We start from the raw sequence: 20,141 nt of genomic DNA, 5'->3' as shown, positions 1-20,141 counted from the left end.
GGAATAAGGGTGATTATAAATAGTTAAGAATCAAAGCATCAAGTATGACTTAAGGGAATGTCTTATTTCGGTTGAAAAGTCTGTATTACCCACCTTCCTAAAAAGTTTCAAAGGGGATGGATACCCATCAGGGGCAAAGATTCAAATGCTCAGGATAGAGAATAAGGAGGATGAACACTAAAGCCTTTTAGATAAAAGGCCCTTGGCCCATTTTTAGATTGGCTACAGTTGGAACCCAACTCTTCCCCACTGAACAGCTTTTATTACCAGGATTTACATAATCACTTATTCTTTCCACCTCACCGTATCCCAGCATTTTCCTTGGAAAAATTGGTCAGAGATGGTAGTTATACTAACAGTTGGAGGAAGGCGTTATCCTTGTCCATATTAAGAAAAATACTTTTGCAAGTGTCTCCTCCCAAGGAACTCTTGGGACTTTTGTTACCAGTCAAGTAGGTACAGTGAGTTTGGCAAACACAGTGCCAAGGTATCTTCTATTGTGTTGTTATGAGAAAAGATCTGCAAAAGGATTGAAAATCAACGTGACTCCCACCCCCATTCTTATTTTACTCTTTTTTTTTTTGAGATGGAGTTTCACTCTGTTGCCAGGCTGGAGTGCAATGGCACAATCTTGGCTCACTGCAACCTCCACCTTTTGGGTTCAAGAGATTCTCCTGACTCAGCCCACCGACTAGTTGGCATTATACGCATGAAGATAAATTACTTTTTGTGCATTTACACCACCACGCCCAGCTAACTTTGTATTTTTAGTAGAGACAGAGTTTTTCCCATGTCAGTCAGGCTGGTCTTTAATTCTTACCTCAGGTGATCCACCCACCTCAGCCTCCCAAAGTGCTGGGGTTACAGGTGTGAGCCACCAGGCCTGGCCTTTTTTTTTTTTTAAGACATTTTCACTCTGTTGCCCAGGCTGGAGTGCAGTGGTGTGATCTCAGCTCACTGCAATCAAGCGATTCTCCTGCATCAGCCTCCCAAATAGCTGGAACTACCTTTGCATGCCACCACACCCAGCTAATTTTTGTATTTTTAGTAGAGACAGGGTTTTACCATGTTGGCCAGGATGGTCTCAATCTCCTGACCTTGTGATCTGCCCATCTCCGCCTGCCAAAGTGCTGAGATTATAGGCCTGAGACACCTCACCCGGCCCCCACCCCCATTCTTACAAAATAATCAGGGGACCCTATGTCATAGCCATTGCTTGCCCATAGAATACCTTGAATGAATAAGGGATTTTCCACCAAACCTCACTTGGCCTCCTCAGCACAAGGGGGCCCAATCTGCTTGACAACTCCTTGTCCTGCCTATCCCTAATTAGATGCTAATATAATATAAAAGTTGATAGATCTAGATAGTGATAAAAACAGATTTGGCTGGGCTCTATGGCTCACACCTAGTAATCCCAGCACTTTGGGAGGCCAAGGCGGGTGGATCACTTTAGGTCAGGACTTTGAGACCAGCCTGGCCAACATGGTGAAACCTCGTCTCTACTAAAAATACACCTGTAGTCCCAGCTACGTGGGAGGCTGAGGCTGCAGTAAGCCAAGATTGCACCATTGAACTCCAGCCTGGGTGATAAGAGTGAAACCCTGTCTTTACAAAGATTCAACGCTTCAACCTTGGCAGTGGAGGTTGCAGTGAGCTGAGATCTCGCCACTACACTCCAGCCTGGGTGACAGCAAGATTCAATCAAAAAAAAAAAAAATAGATTCAAGAGATATCCAGGAGGTAAAATTAATGGGACTTGGCAACTATAAGAAATGTAAGGAAAAGGGAAGAGTCAAGGCTGATGACCTACTGATAACAGCTTGGTTAAGGTATAGAGCAGAGCCATTCAATAAAGAATAAGCAAGACTGAGTTGGGGATGAATGTAAGTTTAGGATGAACTGAGCTTGACAGCCCTGTGTGAAATCAAGGTGAAACTTACACCTATAAGTCTAGGACACACAGGAAAGAAATCTAGCAAAACCGGAAATTTTGGAGTAGCCACAATCAGCAGCAGCATGTATAGTCAAAAGGCAGTTGCTCAGGAAAGCACCCTGGGGGGCCGGGCGCAGTGGCTCACGCCTATAATCCCAGCACTTTAGGAGGCCGAGGCGGGTGGATCACGAGGTCGAGGTCGAGATCAAGACGATCCTGGTCAACAAGGTGAAACCCCGTCTCTACTAAAAATACAAAAATTAGCTGGGCATGGTGGTGCGTGCCTGTAGTCTCAACTACTCAGGAGGCTGAGGCAGGAGAATTGCTTGAACCCAGGAGGCGGAGGTTGCGGTGAGCCAAGATCATGCCATTGCACTCCAGCCTGGGTAACAAGTGAAACTCCGTCTCAAAAAAGAACCCTGGGAACACTGTCCAAGGAGGAGAGAAGGAGAGAATGGGAAGAGAAGCCTGCAAAAAGAAGTTACTGAGGCTGCCAATTTACCACTGGTCTCTGCTACAAGACCATGATCTCCCAAAGCAGGGATACTTTTTTATAACCCTGCATTCTCAGCTCCTAGCTCAGTGCCAAACCTTTGAATTTTCACTGAACTGAGGAGCTTCCTGAATCACTCTTGTACACCCAAACCTATAAAGTGTCTGTAGGCACTTCCTAATCCCTCACTAAGTTTGGTTAATTCTTACTTGACCTCCCCGTCTGCTCACTAAAGGCTAGAATAATACCAAAGAGTAAGCTTTTTTTTTTTAGAGAAAATCTATCAATCATCTTATTTAATTTTGATGCTGCTGTTCTGACTACTGTCATAACTGCTAGTGAAAAACTTACTGTGTGTATATAAATAGGAACAAAGAAGAAACCAAAATTGCAATGAAGATAAATTACTTTGTGTGCATTTACAACCTGACCATCATCAAGTCACACTTCTGATTAAGAAGAAACATTTTAAACTACATTATTTCAGATTTATCAGTGATTTAAAATTACAAGTGGCAGGGTGCAGGACCTTAAGTCAATTCATCAGTCCATCCCTCACTAGCTGTATGTCTTTGGGCAAATTATTTTCAGCCTCTCTCAGCCTTATGTGGTAACGCAGGAAACATTGCTCACATGGTGTCTAGCACATAGCAAACACTCAGGAACAGTCAGCTATTATTTTCATCGTGGTACATTAAACTGCTTTCCCCAAAGAGCCACTTTATTATTATTATTGAGATGGAGTGTTGCTCTGTCATCCAGGCAAGAGTACAGTGTGGCTCCATCTTATCTCACTGCAACCTCCGCCTCCTGGGCCCAAGTGATTCTCATGCCTCAGTCTCCTGAGTAGCTGGATTACAGGCTCCCACTACCATGTCTGGCTAACTTTTGGGTTTTTAGTAGAGATCGGTTTTGCCATGTTGGCCAGGCTGGTTTCGAACTCCTGGCCTCAAGTGATCAGCCCCCCTCAGCCTTCCAAAGTGCTGGGACTACAGGTATAGGCCACCACACCCAGCCCCCAAAGAGCCACTTTAAACCTTACTCTTACCATCTTATCTTAGGAGGGCAGTTTCACATTGCTTCTAACCTCCTCCTGGCCTCTCAATCTTGAGTTGTTTAATCTTATTTGCTTTATTTTCTTGGTTCCTCTAAGTTATCATCTCTGAATTTAAAAGCGCTTTAGACCAAAAAAAAAGTAAAAAAATTTTGAGAATTATTTTCAAATAAATGTCCATCATATAGAATGGGTCTGTGGCCGCCGCCCGCTTCTCCACTACAGCCAACATCTGGCCCCCTTCAGAGCTCTGAATGGACAGGATCAGGATTTGACTCAGGAGGATTAGGATGTGAAGAATCCATGTTTGAGGGACTCAGTTCTCCAACTGGCTCAAAGGGTCTCCAGTTTGCATAAGTCACCTCCTGGGCCAGCTGCTCCAGGGAAGGGCGGCCTAATATCAGATTTCGAAGTGAGATACAAGTCATCAGGAAGCTAAAAAACAGGAAAAAGCCAACTCAGTTCAAACTGCTGTTTCAACATTAGAATTTCAGCTAAAGCACTTATAAGGCACCTGGTCCTCGTTCCTTCCACACAGGCATATGTGGTCATCTCCCCACAAGTGACCCTCTATGTCCCAGTGGGAAGGGTACCCCACTCTTTTTTTTTTTGAGATGGGAGTTTCACTCTTACTGCCTGGGCTGTAGTGAAATGGCGCCAGCTTGGCTCACCGCAACCCCTGCCTCCTGAGTTCAAGCAATTCTTCTGCCTCTGCCTTCCGAGTAGCTGAGATTACAGGCATGCACCACCATGCCCAGCTAATTTTGTATTTTTAGTAGAGATGCGGTTTATCCATGTTGGTCAAGGTGGTCTTGAACTCCTGACCTCAAGTGATCTGCCCGCCTCAGCATCCCAAAGTGCTCGGATTACAGGCATGAGACACCATGCCCAGCCGGGTACCCCACTCTTTATACAATCTGGTACAGGATTCTAGGATAGGGTAGGAGCAGCCCAGAGAGAGGCTGGAGATAAGCTGAGGCAGAACAAGAAAGCATGCCATCAGATATAGGCCACTTATTCTTCTAGTAAATTAGGGAGAAGAATGGCAGGAAAAGATATCTAGAGCTAAACTGTTCTTTCTTGTATAAGAGTCTTTAGTGTTACCCTCCCCAGAGGAAAGTTACCAAGCTTGCCAACATATGATGGCAATGACAAATGTTGTGGTGAACTGACCTGCGGCGAAAGACATAGAGCTTTCGCAACAAGAAGCGGAAGAATCGCTCATGGAAAGGAGTATTTCGCCGGCGTTCAATCTCCTGGAGCCTTTGTTGGCGTCTAAGAAAGGTCTGAACCAGAGGTGTTGGCTCTGGACCCCCTTTAACTTCCCCTTCCAACAGAGGCTGCAGCTCTGGGGGTAGAGGTCCTGTTTCTGCTCGGAAGACAGAAAAAAAAGGAATCACTGAGATGGATCACTCTCCCCACTTAGAACTACCCTTCTGCCAGCTAGAGACTTCATTCTTGAATGGCTAGAACCTCATTCATAACCCTGACTTCTTGAAACCAGGGGCTATCTCAGCCAAATGTTCATATACTTACCACTTCCATTCTCCACCTTTTCCTTTAATTCTTGTAGATATGCTAGGTCTTGCTCCAGTGCAAGCTCTGTAGTGTTGACATAGACATACATGTAGCAAGAAGGACTAGGTGATGTCGTATATACCTTATGGTACTCACCAGCAGGCAACTGATGAGGGAAAAGAAATGGATAAATTTCACCAGCTTTTCTCTAGCTATCCTGTGGCCTCCCTACTGTATGACTCTTGGCTTCTTTCTACTCAATTGTTTTGGAATTGGAAGTAACTAACCTCTAGAATCCTAGATGAGGTTATTCACAGTCCCAGGGACCCTTGTTTTTTTTTTTTGAGCTCCACTGCATTACTGCTATGGTAAAATATTTTCAGTCTATAATAAATGCACCTTGCTCATCTAAGCTTTCTGCCATTGTTTTTTAAATTGTTAAAGATGGGGTCTCACTATGTTGCTCAGGCTGCCTGTAAATTCCTGGCTTCCTGCCTCAGCCTCCTAAGTAGCTGGGATTATTGGTGTGAGCCACCATACTCAACTCTTTCTGCTGTTAATTCCAGAAAAATACCTGCATTTTTTCTCCCTCTTGAAGAGTCTGGTTCTTCTGTTCTGCCACCAGCTCCACAGTCACTTCCCCCTGCAGCAGCTGGATGCTAGTGTTGCCCAGGTCTTCACTCACAAAATTCTCCAAGTGCAGTCCTGCCAGACCAGCAGCGTTCATCATCCCACCCCACGGTAGAGTGAACTCTTTCCCAGCCAGAACAGAGACAGCACACCTTTACCACCATCATCCCCTTAGGTTTCAAAAACATTCCCTTCTCCCCTCCCACCATATGGAATGTCCCTGGCCAAGGCAGCCAGAAGGAAAGACAGCAAAGCCTCTCCTCACTTTCCTCCATACCAGGGAAATCTGCAATGAAGACCACCTCAGTGTGGTTGTCCAGGCTGCTCTTGATTTCCTGTAACTTGGCCCTCCAAGGAGACAGGTCCATCAAGAGTGGTTGCACCCAGGATGTGCGCTGAAAGGGGGACCAAGCGGCCTGCACAATGTCCACACGAGGGTCAAAAATCCTTAGGAAAGAAAACCATGTTCTAAGGACACCACAGTCACCCACCCACCAGAACTTCCGGTTCTGTCCCTTTCATCATTATTCCGAATAAGAGGGAATAGAGATAGAAGAAATGGCTTGTGTTGGCATGTTACTGCCAGTCCAGGGCAGAGAGAGAAGGCAGAAGAGATCTGGAGCACTGGGAATAACAGGGGTTAGTGGCTACCTGAGAAGGCACTGTGTTAACAGCGTCTAAAAAAAGTCAACTCACTTTTCTCCTTGATGATGGTGCCCCCTGCTGGAAGCAACCAACTATGCCCACAACCAGATCAATGGGGACATGCACTAGAGGAAGGACAGCCTTTTAAGCAAGACAACACCAGGGAGCAAGGGCTGTTTATCTTGGTAAAAAGAATTGTGCTTCATTTTTTCCCACTCTCTGCTCCCCTTGCCCACCTCTGCTGGAAGCGGTCATTGATGGAGACCCAAATATCAAAGTAGATCTGGGGCTCAGTGACATTATACTTGGGAAGCAGGCGGCTCAGGCAAGTGGCATATTGCTTCAGCATGTCTGCGTGATCCTTCCATCGCCGGCTCTGTGTGAATACCTGCCCCAAACCCCCACATTAGTCCCACCTCATTATTATCAACTTCCAAGACAGGTCATGTGCTGCCAGTGGCACAATGAGATCCTTGCCTGCTGTCCATTCTGGCTAGGAAAACATGGAACTTGCCTTTGGGAATGAATTTTTCCTTGCTGGGCTAGTGGTGCTTACTTTTCTTAAATCTAATCTCAGTTCCAGAAAATGAATGACACTGCCCTAACTCAACCCACACAAAAGATAGTTCATTCTGGCTCTTGAGAAAAGGCAGAGCAAACTCAAATTTGTTTTGCTTTATGGTGTGTTTAAGACAAAACCAGACCCCAAAGCACAAGGGGGCTCTGAAAAACACTAAATTTTCAGCATCAGGCGTCTCACCCCAGGGTTAAGGTAGCCCAGTTCACCGGTGCGGCCATCACGGTAGGTGATCTTCACATGCTGGTGGGAGCGGGAGTGCACCATCATGTCCCAGGAATAACCATACAGCCCATTTGTCCAGTTGTTGTAGCCCTACGAAAGCAAGGCAGAGAGGAATCATCAGCTTAATGCTTCTCACACTAACCCAGAAGGGGCTGCAAAACCAGCCCCATTCTTTCCCAATTGTTGTCATCTGTTCCCTTCTAAGTCCAGCCTTTGCCATATACTCCACAGCCCTTACAAACCTGGGTGAGGAAATGAGAATAGGGCAGGAATAGCTGCTCCAGGAGGTACAGCAGGGTGAAGGCAGCTCCCAGCTGATGGCGCAGCCCTGGCTTCTGGCCACCTTTGGCCCGGCTCCTCTTATACACACAGGAAACACTGGGCTGAGGGGCTGCCTTGAGGGGCAGCAGTTCTTGCAACCTTTGGGGGCAGTGGGACACCAGCTTCCGAGGCCACTCAGGGGAGCAGAAGAGAGGGCTGCTGGCTAGCATGATGTAGGAGAACATACCTAGAAACGCAGGGAGAAAATACATATTTCAGAAGTCTGGTTGGACCTCTTCAACCCTGTTCCCTTAGGTGACTTCTCCCAGGTGTTCCACTAAAAAGCAAAGTGTTTTTTTGTTTGTTTTTTGAGATGGAATCTCGCTCTGTTGCCTAGGCTGGAGTGCAGTGATGCGATCTCAGCTTGAGCCTCCACCTCCTGGATTCAAGTGATTCTCCTGCCTCAGTCTCTCAAGCAGCTGGGCCACCACGCTCAGCTAATTTTTTATTTTTAGTAGAGACAGGTTTCACAATGTTGGCCAGGCTGGTCTCGAACTCCTGACCTCAGGTGATCCACCTGCCTCAGCCTCCCAAAGTGCTGGGATTACAGGTGTAAGCCACCATGCCTGTCCGGAAAGTAATAAGATATTTGTTCTTCCTGGAGATTCCTTACTATATGACACACTGAGCCCAGAAGCCCCAATCCTCTTATCCCCATTTATTCCTACTTCATAATGACTGCCCTGGGATCAATTTAGCTCCTGCTCACACCACCCTCTCCCACTCCCAATCAATGCCTCTGGCTAGTCCCTTCCCGCAAAACTGTGGTTCCTGTTTCCTACCAGGCTACAGGTACTGACCAATGCTGAAAAGCTGGGAATTCATGCAGTGGAAGTAGGACACAAAGAAGAGGCCAATGGATCTTGAGGCATCAAAAAAGAGCAGGAAACCAGCTGAGAGGTCAAGCAGCAGCCCGCCCCAGTGCACAACCAGCAGGCTAGTCAGCTCCTCAGACAACAACAGTCTGCAAACACAAGGAAAAAGTTCAAGCACCAGCCCACTGGAGAACACAGCAGTCAAAGCACATTCATAGCACGAATGTGCCTTGGCTACTCCAGTGGCTGGGTAGATGCCCAAGGTACATAATCCACCCATGAAGACACCCCTCTAGGTGGCTTTTTTTTTTTTTGACACAAAGTTTCGCTCTATCACCCATGCTGGAAGGCAGTGGCATGATCATGGCTCACTGGAGCCTCAAACTCCTGGGCTCAAGCAATCCTCCTGCCTCAGCCTCCCAAGTAGCTGAGACCACAGGAACATGCCACCAGACCTAGCTGTTTTTTTTTTTTTTTGTAGAGAAAGAGTCTTATGTTGCTCAGACTGGTCTTGAACTCCTGGGCTCAGCCAATCCTCCCACCCCAGCATCCCAAAGTGCCAGGATTACAGGCATGAGCCACCATGCCCAGCCCCTCTACATTTTCACACACTTTAGGTGTTCAATGTTTTTCAACATATCCTATGTAATAAGCAAGGGCAGATCTCCTATTTTTGAAGGACAAAATTTCATTGAGATGTGTGTGTGTTGTAGAAGCAGGTTCCCCAAGGAGGTCATGAGTGAGGAAACTTTAAAAGGTGAATGCTTGGCTAACATAATAATGAAGTCAAACTTCAGGAACTGGAAAATAACAGGGAAGAAGAAAGAGAGAAAAACAAGAGTAAAGAAGAAATGGGAAGAAAACAGAAATCAGAGAGGCAACCCATTATTTAGTGGAAGCGATTATAATGTTTTTTGTCAGAGCCTAAAGAGTCAGTGCCCATCTTCTCAGTATACCAGCTGCAGCGGTCTGACAGGAGGCTAGAGTGGCAAGGCAAGGACACAGGCACCACCGAAGGGAGTTGCTGGGGGCACTGGCTCACTCACCAAGTCAGCCAGTTCTGACTCTTTCCTTACCTTTTTAAATTTGTTTTCCTTTCTTGCCCATCTATACCATGTATCTCCTAAGAGCAGCTAGGGCTCAATCTTTTGATACCACTGACTGCTTCTGCTGAATAGGGAGATGAGCGGACAAAGGAAGGCACGTGGCAAATTCAGGCAAAGTAGGAACAGCTGCCATTACTGAGAGAGATGAATCACCTGCTCTATACCCATGCCTCAAAGAGGCCTCCACCCTGACTGCCACTCACTTGAAGGGACTGAAGAGCCAGTGCCGGGACAAATAGTCCATGGAATAGCCTTCAACCCAGTCTGCATCCAGCTTTTTCACACCCGCGATGAAGTACACAATGAAGATCTGAAAACAAAATGTAACACAAAATTCAAACAAAAAAAGAATCTTTTCTCCAGATAGGCAAGAATAAAATAAGGAGCATATATAGTTAGGACCACTTGAATCCATGCTCCTAGCTTACAATCCTTGGCCCAAATAATCTACTTATCTATTTTTTTAATGAATAAAATAAATGTTGATCTGAGTCCAGGGCCCAGGGAAGAACAGACTCTGTCTTCTATTCATTCATCTCAGAAATTCACTCATCCAACCAGCATTTACTGAAATCCAACCAATGCCAAGCACAGTGTCAGGCACCAAGAAAGAAGTCATAAAGCACAGACTTAATCCTTTCTCTTTGTCATGAGGATTTCAATCTAGAAGGGACAAAGCTCTAGTCTTTCCATGACAAATGAGAGAATTCACAGATTAAGGGATTGGAAAAAATGAGAAAGCCAGCCTAGCTTTCCAGCAAAGGGTAAAAAGAGAAGATCCAGAGAGGCAGCGGAGAGTATAGTCTGGCAGTGGGATGACCATGCTGACCACAGTAGCTGTCAAGGAGCTCCTCCCTCTGTCCAAAAATGCTGTACCTGGCCACGCAGCACTGCATAGTTCCAAAGGGGCACATGGGCATTCCTCCTACGGGCATTCAGCAGGCCATCCACAGACCTATACCAAAGGAGGTAAACATTGAGGGGGGCTGCTTAGTCCAGCTACATCTCCATCTTTCCTTTTATATACAATAATCTTATCTATCCTGGGCACATCTTCCATACCCTCCCCCCTGGCTATTCTGAGACCTTTTAGAATTATATGAGCAAATTCTAATGGGGTTATACAAGTCATAGAAGAAATATTGCTACTAAGTTATAACAGCAAAAAGTTCAGTATTTCCTGTTAGCTCACAACTGAATTTGTTCTAATGGATCAAATCAGGAAAAAAGGACTACAATGCTAGAAAATTACTGAAAAAGGAAAGGAATTTGATGGAGTGTTTGAAAAGCTATGTGTGTGTAAATAAATATGCAGTATATTATCTTTAAAAAAAATCAAAACACTCAACAGCAGAGTAACATACAACATAAACTGACATTTTATAGATCTGGATGCCAGGATGGAGTGCAAGAGGGTCCCCTGCTAACAGCCTGTATTCTGGAAGAGAAATGATAAACTCAGTCTACTAACACCAGATGTTCTCTGGGGAAGCAGAAGCAAGTTTTCAAGAAGTAGAAACTGGGAAGGAGGCAGCTTATACTGTGGTCAAGAGCACTGGACTCTACAGTCAAGAACACCTGGACTCACTTGTTTTTTTGTTTTGTTTTGTGTGTGTGTGTGTGTGTGTGTGTGTGTGTGTTTAAGACAGAGTCTCACTTTGTCGCCCAGGCTGGAGTACAATGGCATGGTCTTGGCTCACTGCAACCTCCACCTCCTGGGTTCGAGTGATTCTCTTGCCACAGCCTCCCAAGTAGCTGTGATTACAGATGCCTGCCACCATGCCTGGCTAATTTTGTATTTTTAGTACAGATGGGGTTACACCATGTTGGCCAGGCTGGTCTTGAACTCCTGACCTCAGGTGATCCACCCACCTTGGCCTCCCAAAGTGCTGGGATTATAGGTGTGAGCCACTGAGGCCCACTTCTGTTTCTTAACTGCTAGCTGACCTTAGGCAAATCCTTTACTTCTCTAAGACTTAGTTTCTTTATCTTTAAAATGTGAACAGGCCAGTCTCAGTGGATCACGCCTATAATCCCAACATTTTAGGAAGCTAAAGCAAGAGCCCAGGAGTTTGAGTTTCCAATGAGCTATGACTGCACCACTGCACTATGGCCTCAGTGACAGAGCAAGACCCTGACTTTAAAAAACAAAACCCCAGAGACATAAAATGTGAACAGCACCATCAACCTTATAGGGTTTTAATGAGGAAAAATTCTAAATATTTAATATAGTGCCTGCCATATGGAAACCCCTGAATAAATGACATGCGATTTTTTTCAAAATGCATAAAGTCATAAAAATGGAACCTTTGACTAGCCTAAGCAACACAGTGAGATCTTGTCTCTACAAAAAATTTTTAAAAGTAGCTGAGTATGGTGGCACTGTTGTTCCAACTTCTCAGGAGGCTGAGATGGAAGGATCCCTTGAACCCAAAAGGTCAAGGCTGCAGTGAGCTATGATCATGCCACTGCACTCTAGCCTGGTGACAGAGTGAGACGCCATCTCAAAAATATACCCCCAAAACGGAATTTTTCAAGGATATTCTGTCAAAACTACCTCTTAATTCTCTGTGATCAAAGCTGGCCATTATGAATGAGTTTCAAGTTTTACCAAAGGGGCATTTTTATGTGAGTATTAACAGACCAGGCACAGTGGCTCATGCCTATAATCCCAGGACTTCGGGATGGGGGAGGACTGCTTGAGCCCAGAAGTTCAAGACCAGCCTGGGCAACAAAACAAGACCCCATCTCTATTTAAAAATAAATAAATAAAAGCTGGGTGAGGTGGCTCACGCCTGTAATCCTAGCACTTTGGGAGGCCAAGGTGGGTGGATCACCTGAGGTCAGGAGTTCAAGACCAGGTCATCATGGTGAAACCCCATCTTTAAAAAAAAAAAATTAGGCCAGGCGCAGTGGCTCACGCCCTAAGTGCTCTCCCAGCACTTTGGGAGGCCGAGGCGGGTGGATCACGAGGTCGAGAGATCGAGACTATCCTGGTCAACATGGTGAAACCCCGTCTCTATTAAAAATACAAAAAAAACTAGCTGGGCATGGTGGCACGTGCCTGTAATCCCAGCTACTGGGAGGCTGAGGCAGAATTGCCTGAACCAAGGAGGTGGAGGTTGCAGTGAGCCAAGATCACGCCATTGCACTCCAGCCTGGGTAACAAGAGCGAAACTCCGTCTCAAAAAAAAAAAATTAAAAAAGAAAAATGAAACGTAATGACTGTTAATAAATTCAATGTTTGAGATTTTTTTCCCTTCATACTCATTTTATTGACACCCATTTTATTGCTTTTCACTCAACATATAAAGAATCCTTAAGGTCACCTGCGCTCCACCTTCCCTGAGAGACGGTCACCTAAGCCAGAAATGGGGAGGGGTTACCTCCTCCTAGAACAGCAACGCTGAGCAGCCCTGGTGGGCTCTCTTCTCCTGACATGATCTCTTCCTCACAGGAACTTCTACTTTTGGCTCTAGCTCTGCCCTTCTGGGCTCACACAGAGAAAGTCTGCTCCCTCTTCCATATAACCATCCTTAAAGTATCTAAAAACAGCTATGTCTGGCTTTGGTATTCTCTTTTTCTCTCTAAGAGGGTTACAAGAGGTGCATAAATCAAGGCACCTGGGGAGATATGGAAAGAATGAAGGGGTGGGATGGGGCCATTTTGCTTTTTGTCATCTTAAGTGCTCCAACTAGTTGACCCTTTACCCTCCCAAATCCACCCAGATCAAAGTGACTTTGTTACCATACTTTGAAAAGCGTGACTGGAAATATCCCCAATGAGACAAATTCTAAAAACCTCACTGGGCCCCTATCTCTGGTAACCATCCTGACCCAGCCAACCTCTCCCCTTTAGTCCCCCAGACTCATACCAGTAGTGATTTGCATCCATGAATGTCAGCTGAAAGGCCAACAACCCATAAAGATAGGAGTGGTTGTTCCATGATGTCTTGTCCAGGAGAAACACATACCAGTATGGCAACAGGAATAACACACAGCTTATCCGGTAGCACAGGCCCAGCATCATGCCCAGTGCCCCTGGGATTTGTAGGGAGAGGATTAAGAGATCAAGAGGTCACCACAGAACCAGTTTCCCTGGGGTAGAATATGGTTGACATTAAGAAAAATGAGCACTGTATAATCAGGTAAAACTAAATGAAAATTAAATGTTATTTTAATATTTTAAAAAGAATCATGGGATCGCAGCTCAGGTGACACACAGGTCAACAGCATGAAACTGATCAGAGCAGAAGTGAAATAAGGTGCCAAAAACTTTGACTATTCACCAGCACGCTTCTATTTCTGTGTTTCTGGCAGGCCAGTCAATATTTTCATCTCTCCCAGAATTCCCCTCACCCAGAAACATGATGGTGTAGACAAGGTACATCCAGTCAAGTGGCAGTGGGCGTAGAGCATCCAGCAAGGGGAAGCGGCACACATCCAGCCCATCAAGGTATTTTCGGTCCAGGGAGCTGAGCCCCCGCTCCTGGGGAATGTCTAGCACCATCAAGAACCCTAAGAAGGCAACAGGGGAGGAGGTCATTGGGTCTCAGATAAGAAAGCAGTAGAATACAGTGGAACACAATTGAGAGTGGGCAGCTCCAGGGTTAGACTTCTCTTCTAATCTTGGCTCCATCATTTATTCAGTATTAATTTCTGAATGCCTATTCTGCACAGTACTATGTCAGTTGTGTCTTCTAGAATAGCCCCTGCAGCTCAGTTAACCAATTCGCCATTTGTGAGAAGGGGACTATGTCACAGGATTACTGAGAGGATTAAATTAGAGAAATGCACAAAATGCTATAAAAAGTGATAAGGTCTTGACAGCTAGAAAGATCCATCCTATTGAGCTTCAGATAGTGCTCTGGGAGTGCTTCGTAACCTTTTTTGCCTCCTGGCACACCCAGAGAACGGTTGCATTTCATCAACATGCTGGGAATAAACAGAAGGGGCTACTCAGATCAGGAAGCCAGCTTGAGATAAGGCAGGATTTCTCAACCTCAGGACTAGTCACATTTTGGGCTGGTTAATTATTTATTGAGAAGGATTATCCAGTGTACCACAGGACATTCAGGAGCATCCTTGACCTCTATACAGATGCCAGAAGCCACCTATTCTTCCTCCCCCACGTTGGGACAACTAAAAACGTCTCCAAACATTGCCTCACGTCCCCCAGGGAGCAAAACGGTCTCCAGTTGAGAACTACTGGGCTAAGGGGTCTAATATCGCCGCACATCTGTAAACCATTCCAAGCACACCATGCTGTGGCCTGAGTTAAGAAGCTCTTGATTAGGGAGTCACAGCCAAAATGTATGGCCCTTGTGACCCCTTGCTCTGTTTCTCTGAGTCCTCTGTGCAACTTCATGCCACAAGCGAAATGGGCCACTGCTGCCTTGCCTCTGCATATCACATAGTCTCAGATCAAAGCATTTCTAGCTGGGTGCGATGGCTCACAGCTGGAATCCTAGCACTTTGGGAGGTCGAGGCAGGTGGATCACATGAGGTCTGGAGTTTGAGACCAGCCTGGCCAAAGTGGTGAAACTAAAAAATACAAAAAAAAAAAAAAAAAAAAAAAGCCAGGTGTGGTGGCAGGGGCCTGGCCTGTAATCTCAGATACTTGGGAGGCTGAGGCAGGAGAATCGCTTGAACCCAGGAGGCAGAGGTTGCAGTGAGCCGGGATCACGTCACGGCACGGCACTCCAGCTTGGGCAACAAGAGCGAAACTCCGTCTCAAAAAAAAGGAGTTCTGGCCACCAAGTGAATCCTAACTGGAGGAGACAAAGCATGTTTAATCCTAAACGTTACAAAGACCTCTTCTTTTATACCAATATCTTCAGCTCTGAGGAAAAGGGAGCTAAGTCTATTTGCAACCGAAAAATTGACGATTGTCATTCTCACCCCCAATCAAACTGCTCCCACCCATAAACTGGACTCACCAAAAAGAAAACGAAACACAGCCAGGCTTGCAGGGTCCGTTGGTCGATTCAACAAGGTCACCAGCCTCCACCAGCTGGACAAATCAGTCCACTCAAAACCCAAGAGTTTCCCCATTCGACTGCCCTGCCTGGGCCCTGGGATCCGTTCAGCCTTGTCTTTCTGTACTTTATCTGCAACCAACAAATAGAGAAAATGTGTGTGCGGGGGTGGGCTCCGCCTCAAATCACAGAAATCACAGCACCAACAACCCAGAGCTTCCGCCCACCCAGGTTGGCTCAATGATCTGACTACAGAGAAACATTCCTGCAGTACAGCCCCTCCTCCAAGATCCCCCAAAGTCCCAGTACTCCTCAGACTACAGGCCCTAACCGTAAAGTGCCCCCGAATGTCATCATCATCCAGAAGCCGAAGGCTGCAACCTGTCACAGCACGCCGCTTTCCCCATGGAGCCTCACCCCCGCAACCAGGACTCACTGGGCGCCCTCCCCCCACCACCCCTTTAAGACCAGCACTCCTCGGTACTCTCTGCCAGAGGGCGAGGCCCTACCTGAGCTGGGCGGGGTCCGCGCGGACCTGGCAGACACTGCCATTGCTCCGCGGAAGAGGCAGGTGGGTCACAGCAGCAGCGTCTGCACAGCTGCCGCCAGGAAAATTCGCTTCCCTAGGCTCCGCCTCCCGACGCGTCAGCAGCTGTGCGGCTGGCCGGAAAGCGCCAGCACTGTCGTAAATACTACGCCCCGACCAGCGGCGCCGGATTCCTTGCTTGGCGGCAGGGGGCGGAACGGGGAGCCCTAGGGCAGGGCGAGGATACCCTCTAGTGCCGTTGGTCTCCAGGCGCACTGCTAGACTCCTCAACCTTCAGGCCTTCCGAGGCACCTCTGCTTTCTTTTTCCTTTTTCTTTTTTTTGAGACAGAGTCTTGCTGTGGGCTGGAGTGCAGTGGCGCGCTCTTGGCTCATTGCAACCTCCGCCTCAGGGGTTGGGTTCAAGCGCCTCGCTGCCTGAGCCTCCAGAGTAGCTGGGATTAGAGGCGCCCGCCACCGCGCCGGGCAGATTTTCATTTTTTTAGTAGAGACCGGGGTTTCACCATGTTGGCCACGCTGGTCTCGAACTCCTGACCTCGTGATCCACCGCCTAGGTCTCCGAAAGTGCTGGGATTCCAGGTGTGAGCCACCGCGCCCGGCCTCTGCTTTTTAAACACTGAGAAGAGTCAGAGTTCCCCAACTTCTTTTGGCCCTTCCCCGATCCCATTAGTCCTCTCCAGGCTGTACCGTCCCTGCGGTGCTCTCTGATGTGAGGGATCCGGGGCAAAGGGCAAACTTTTTGCCAGAGTTTGACGCCCAGTTGAGGACGCGCCTGGAAGGGCTGCCCAGGTTTTCAGCTATTGCACAACCCCTTCATTTTCTTTTCCAGGACCTGCAAAGAACCGAGGTTTCTAAGCAGTAGGGGCCAGCCGCAGCTCACGCCGAGGTGGGAGGATCGTTAGAGTGGGGGGTGGGGGAAGACAAAAAAAAAAAAACTTTTATAAAAGTTAGCTGTGTGTAATGGCGCCCTCCTGTGGTTTCAGCTACTCGGGAGGCTGAGGTGAGAGGATCGCTTGAGCCCAGGAGTTCGAGGCTGCAGTGAGCTGTGATTGCACCATTGCACTCAAGCCTGGACAACACAGTGAGATCTTGTCTCAAAAAAAAAAAAAAAAAGCCTGGTGCGCTGGCTCACGCCTGTAGTCCCAACACTTAGGGAGGCCGAGGCGGGCAGATCACTGGAGGTGAGGAGTTCAGATATTACCCTGGCCAACATGGTGAAACCCTGTCTCAACTAAAAATACAAAAATTATTCATGCATGGTGGGGCACCCGTAATCCCAGCTACCCTGGAGGCTGAGGCACAAGAATCGCTCAAACCTGGGAGGCAGAGGTTGCAGTGAGCCGAGATCGTGCCACTGCACTTCAGCCTGGGCTACAGAGCTAGCCAAAAAAAAAGAAAGAAAAGAAAAGAAAAAAGAAAGAGGAGGAAGGAAGGGGGGGAAGAGCAGGAAGGAAGAGCAGGAAGAAAAAAGGAGAGAAGGAAGGAGAGGAAGGGAGGGAGGGAAGGAGGAAGGAAGGAAGGGAGAAAGGGAGGGAGGGAGGGAAGGAAGGAAGGAGGGAGGGCAGGCGGGCAGCGGGAGAAACAGGAACAACATAACTGAAGAGGAGATACAGAGCAAGGGCACTGAGTAAAGTGTGGCCCATCAGGGAAGGTTCTCAGAGAGGCGAGTCTGGAACAGCATTGTAATATCTAAATCTCTTGACTGGGATTAGCCATCAGGAAAAGAAGAAGTCGTCCCAGAGAAACAGTTCTCAAACTGTTGGATCTTGGGACCCATTTACAGTATTAGAAATTATAGAAGAGGCCATTTTCCATATTAGACATTTTTGAGGCCAGGTGCAGTGGCTCATGCCTGTAATTCCAACATTTTGGGAGGCTGAGGCGAGTGGATCGCTTGAGTGAGGTCAGCAGTTCAAGACCAACCTGGCTAACATGGTGAAACCCCATTTCAAAATACAAAAAAATTAGCTGGGTATGGTGGCAGGCGCCTATAATCCCAGCTACTCAGGAGACTGAGACAGAATCGCTTGAACCCAAGAGGTGAAGTTTGCAGTGAGCCAGCATCATACCACTGCACTCCAGTCTGGGTGACAGAGCAAGACTATGTCTCAAAAAAAAAAAAAAAAAAAAAAAAAAAAAAGGCATGTGCCTGTAGTCTTAGCTATTTCCAGCTTTTCTGGAGACTGAGGCAAGACAATCTCTTAGTTAAGGAGTTCGAGACCAGCTGGGGCAACATATCGAGAGCCGTTTCAAAAAAATTTAAAAAGCTATCAAGCCATGAAAAAACATGGAAGAACCTTAAATTCATATTGCCAAGTGAAAGAAATCAATGTGGAAAGACTGCAAACTGTATGATTCCAACTATATGGCATATATATATATATATATATATATATATATTTTTTTTTTTTTTTTTTTTGAGTCAAAGTCTTGCTCTGTTGCCCAAGATGGTCTTGAACTCCTGGTCTCAAGCAATCCTCCCGCTTCAGCCTCCCAAAGTGCTGGGAATACAGGCATGAGGCACTGCGCTTGGCCTCAACTAAATGATATTCTAAAAAGGCTAAACTATGGAGACAATAATAAGATCAGTGACTGCCAGGGAGGTAGAGTTGCCGGGAGGAAGGGATGATAGGTGGAGTACAGGGGAGTTTTACAGAAGTGAAACTATTTTGTATGATGTTGTAATAGTGTCATGGTGGATATACATCATACCTGTGTGTAAACCCTTAGAATGTACAATGCAAAGAGTAAACCCTAATGTAATTTATGGACTTTGTTAATTATAATGTATCAATATGGACTATGTTAATAATATACTGATACTGGCTCATCAGTTGTAACAAATGCACCACACCAACTGAAAAAGGTTAATAATAGGATAAATGGGGAGCCTGAAGGGGGATATGGGAACTCTCTGCACTTTTTCTTTTTTTTGAGACACAGTCTTCCTCTGTCACCCAGGCTGGAGGGGCAGTGGCACAATCTTGACTCACTGCAGCCTTGACCTTCCAGGCTCAAGTGATCCTCCTACCTCAGCCTCCCAAGTACCTGGACTACAGGTGTGCATCACTGCGCCTGGCTAATATTTGTATGTTTTGTAGAGATGGGGTTTCACCATGTTGCCCAGGCTGGCCTCAAACTTTTGAGGTCAAGTGATCCTCCCTCCTTGGCCTCCTGAAGTGTTGGGATTATAGGTGTGAGCCACCGCTCTCAGGCCTGGAATTCTCTGTACTTTCTGCCCAATTTTTCTGTAAGCCTAAAACTATCCACCCAAAATAGTCTGTTAATTTAAAAACAACCATAGGCTGGGCATAGTGGCTCATGCCTGTAATCCCAGGAATTTGGGAGGCCAATAAGGGAGGATCACTTGAGCTGAGGAATTCAAGACCAGCCTGGGCAACATGGTGAAACCCCATCTCTACAAAACATACAGAAAATACAAAAATTAGCCAGGCACAGTGGTGCACGCCTGGAGTCCCAGCTGCTTGGGAGGCTAAAGTGGGAAGAACACTTGAGCCTGGGAGGTTGAGACCACAGTGAGATGTCATTGTGCCACTGCACTCCAGCCTGGGCAACAGTGAGACCCTGTAAGGAGGGAGAGGAGGAGGGAGAGGGAGAGGGGGTCCAGCTGCATCAAAGAATGCAACTGGACACTATCTGCTTTTTTGGTTGTGTGCATCAAAGGGATACTTGAGAGTGAAAAGAATGAAAGTTTTTTTGTTTTTTTGGGTTTTTTTTGAGACGGAGTTTCACTCTTGTTACCCAGGCTGGAGTGCAATGGCATGATCTCGGTTCACCACAACCTCCGCCTCCTGGGTTCAGGCAATTCTCCTGCATCAGCCTCCTGAATAGCTGGGATTACAGGCACGTGCCGCCATGCCCAGCTAATTTTTTGTATTTTTAGTAGAGATGAGGTTTCACCACGTTGACCAAGATGGTCTCGATCTCTTGACCTCGTGATCCACCCACCTTGGCCTCCCAAAGTGCTGGGATTACAGGCGTGAGCCACCGTGCCCGGCAGAATGAAAGTATTTTAAAATCGTATCTGATGAGAGTCTAGTATCTAGAATATGTAAAGAAATCTGCAACTCAGGCCAGGCGCGGTGGCTAAGCCTGTAATCCCAGCACTTTGGGAGGCCAAGGTGGGTGGATCACGAGGTCAAGAGATCGAGACCATCTTGGTCAACATGGTGAAACCCCATCTCTACTAAAAATACAAAAAATTAGCTGGGCATGGTGGTGCGTGCCTGTAATCCCAGCTACTCAGAAGGCTGAGGCAGGAGAATTGCCTGAACCCAG

The 20,141-nt window shown here is 46.8% G+C and overlaps 1 protein-coding gene and 1 long non-coding RNA gene across 7 annotated transcripts; one reads left to right on the top strand and one right to left on the bottom strand.

The window, feature by feature from the left end:
• Positions 1 to 3,536: 3,536 nt before the first annotated feature.
• On the bottom strand, positions 3,537 to 15,922 carry GGCX (gamma-glutamyl carboxylase). 6 transcript variants are annotated; one of them, XM_008980408.6, is made up of 15 exons: positions 15,807 to 15,922; positions 15,259 to 15,429; positions 13,679 to 13,837; positions 13,195 to 13,360; positions 10,197 to 10,275; positions 9,524 to 9,630; positions 8,200 to 8,363; positions 7,321 to 7,586; positions 7,037 to 7,168; positions 6,513 to 6,664; positions 5,909 to 6,078; positions 5,576 to 5,754; positions 5,020 to 5,167; positions 4,657 to 4,852; positions 3,537 to 3,918 (listed from the first exon to the last, which is right to left on the bottom strand). In XM_008980408.6, exons 1-15 carry the CDS (start codon positions 15,847 to 15,849, stop codon positions 3,726 to 3,728), a joined length of 2,325 nt encoding a protein of 774 aa, XP_008978656.1. In that variant the 5' UTR covers positions 15,850 to 15,922; the 3' UTR covers positions 3,537 to 3,725. The 6 variants fall into 6 exon arrangements, 3 of the variants coding, with proteins under 3 accessions (XP_008978656.1, XP_002757599.1, XP_008978660.1); XM_002757553.7 differs by having other exon boundaries at positions 5,576 to 5,706; XR_013526421.1 differs by lacking the exon at positions 6,513 to 6,664.
• A 105-nt stretch (positions 15,923 to 16,027) lies between these two features.
• Positions 16,028 to 16,994, top strand: LOC128929587 (uncharacterized). Its single transcript, XR_008476243.2, has 3 exons — positions 16,028 to 16,421; positions 16,672 to 16,728; positions 16,826 to 16,994. It is a non-coding gene; the product is annotated as an uncharacterized LOC128929587 (long non-coding RNA).
• Positions 16,995 to 20,141: the final 3,147 nt, after the last annotated feature.

Source organism: Callithrix jacchus, chromosome 14 (genome assembly GCF_049354715.1).
Source record: "Callithrix jacchus isolate 240 chromosome 14, calJac240_pri, whole genome shotgun sequence".
Taxonomy (NCBI): domain Eukaryota; kingdom Metazoa; phylum Chordata; class Mammalia; order Primates; family Cebidae; genus Callithrix; species Callithrix jacchus.
This window is presented reverse-complemented; position numbering and strand designations above follow the sequence as displayed.

What these genes read in the sequence shown, in the direction of transcription:
- GGCX (XM_008980408.6), bottom strand. Translation starts at nt 15,849, where the DNA reads ATGGCAGTGTCTGCCAGGTCCGCGCGGACCCCGCCCAGCTCAG. An exon ending in TTCCCAGCTTTTCAGCATTG is followed by an intron (nt 7,587 to 8,199) that starts GTCAGTACCTGT and finishes CTGCGTTTCTAG; the next exon opens with GTATGTTCTCCTACATCATG. An exon ending in AAGAGGGAGAAAAAATGCAG is followed by an intron (nt 5,168 to 5,575) that starts GTATTTTTCTGG and finishes TTCCCTCATCAG; the next exon opens with TTGCCTGCTGGTGAGTACCA.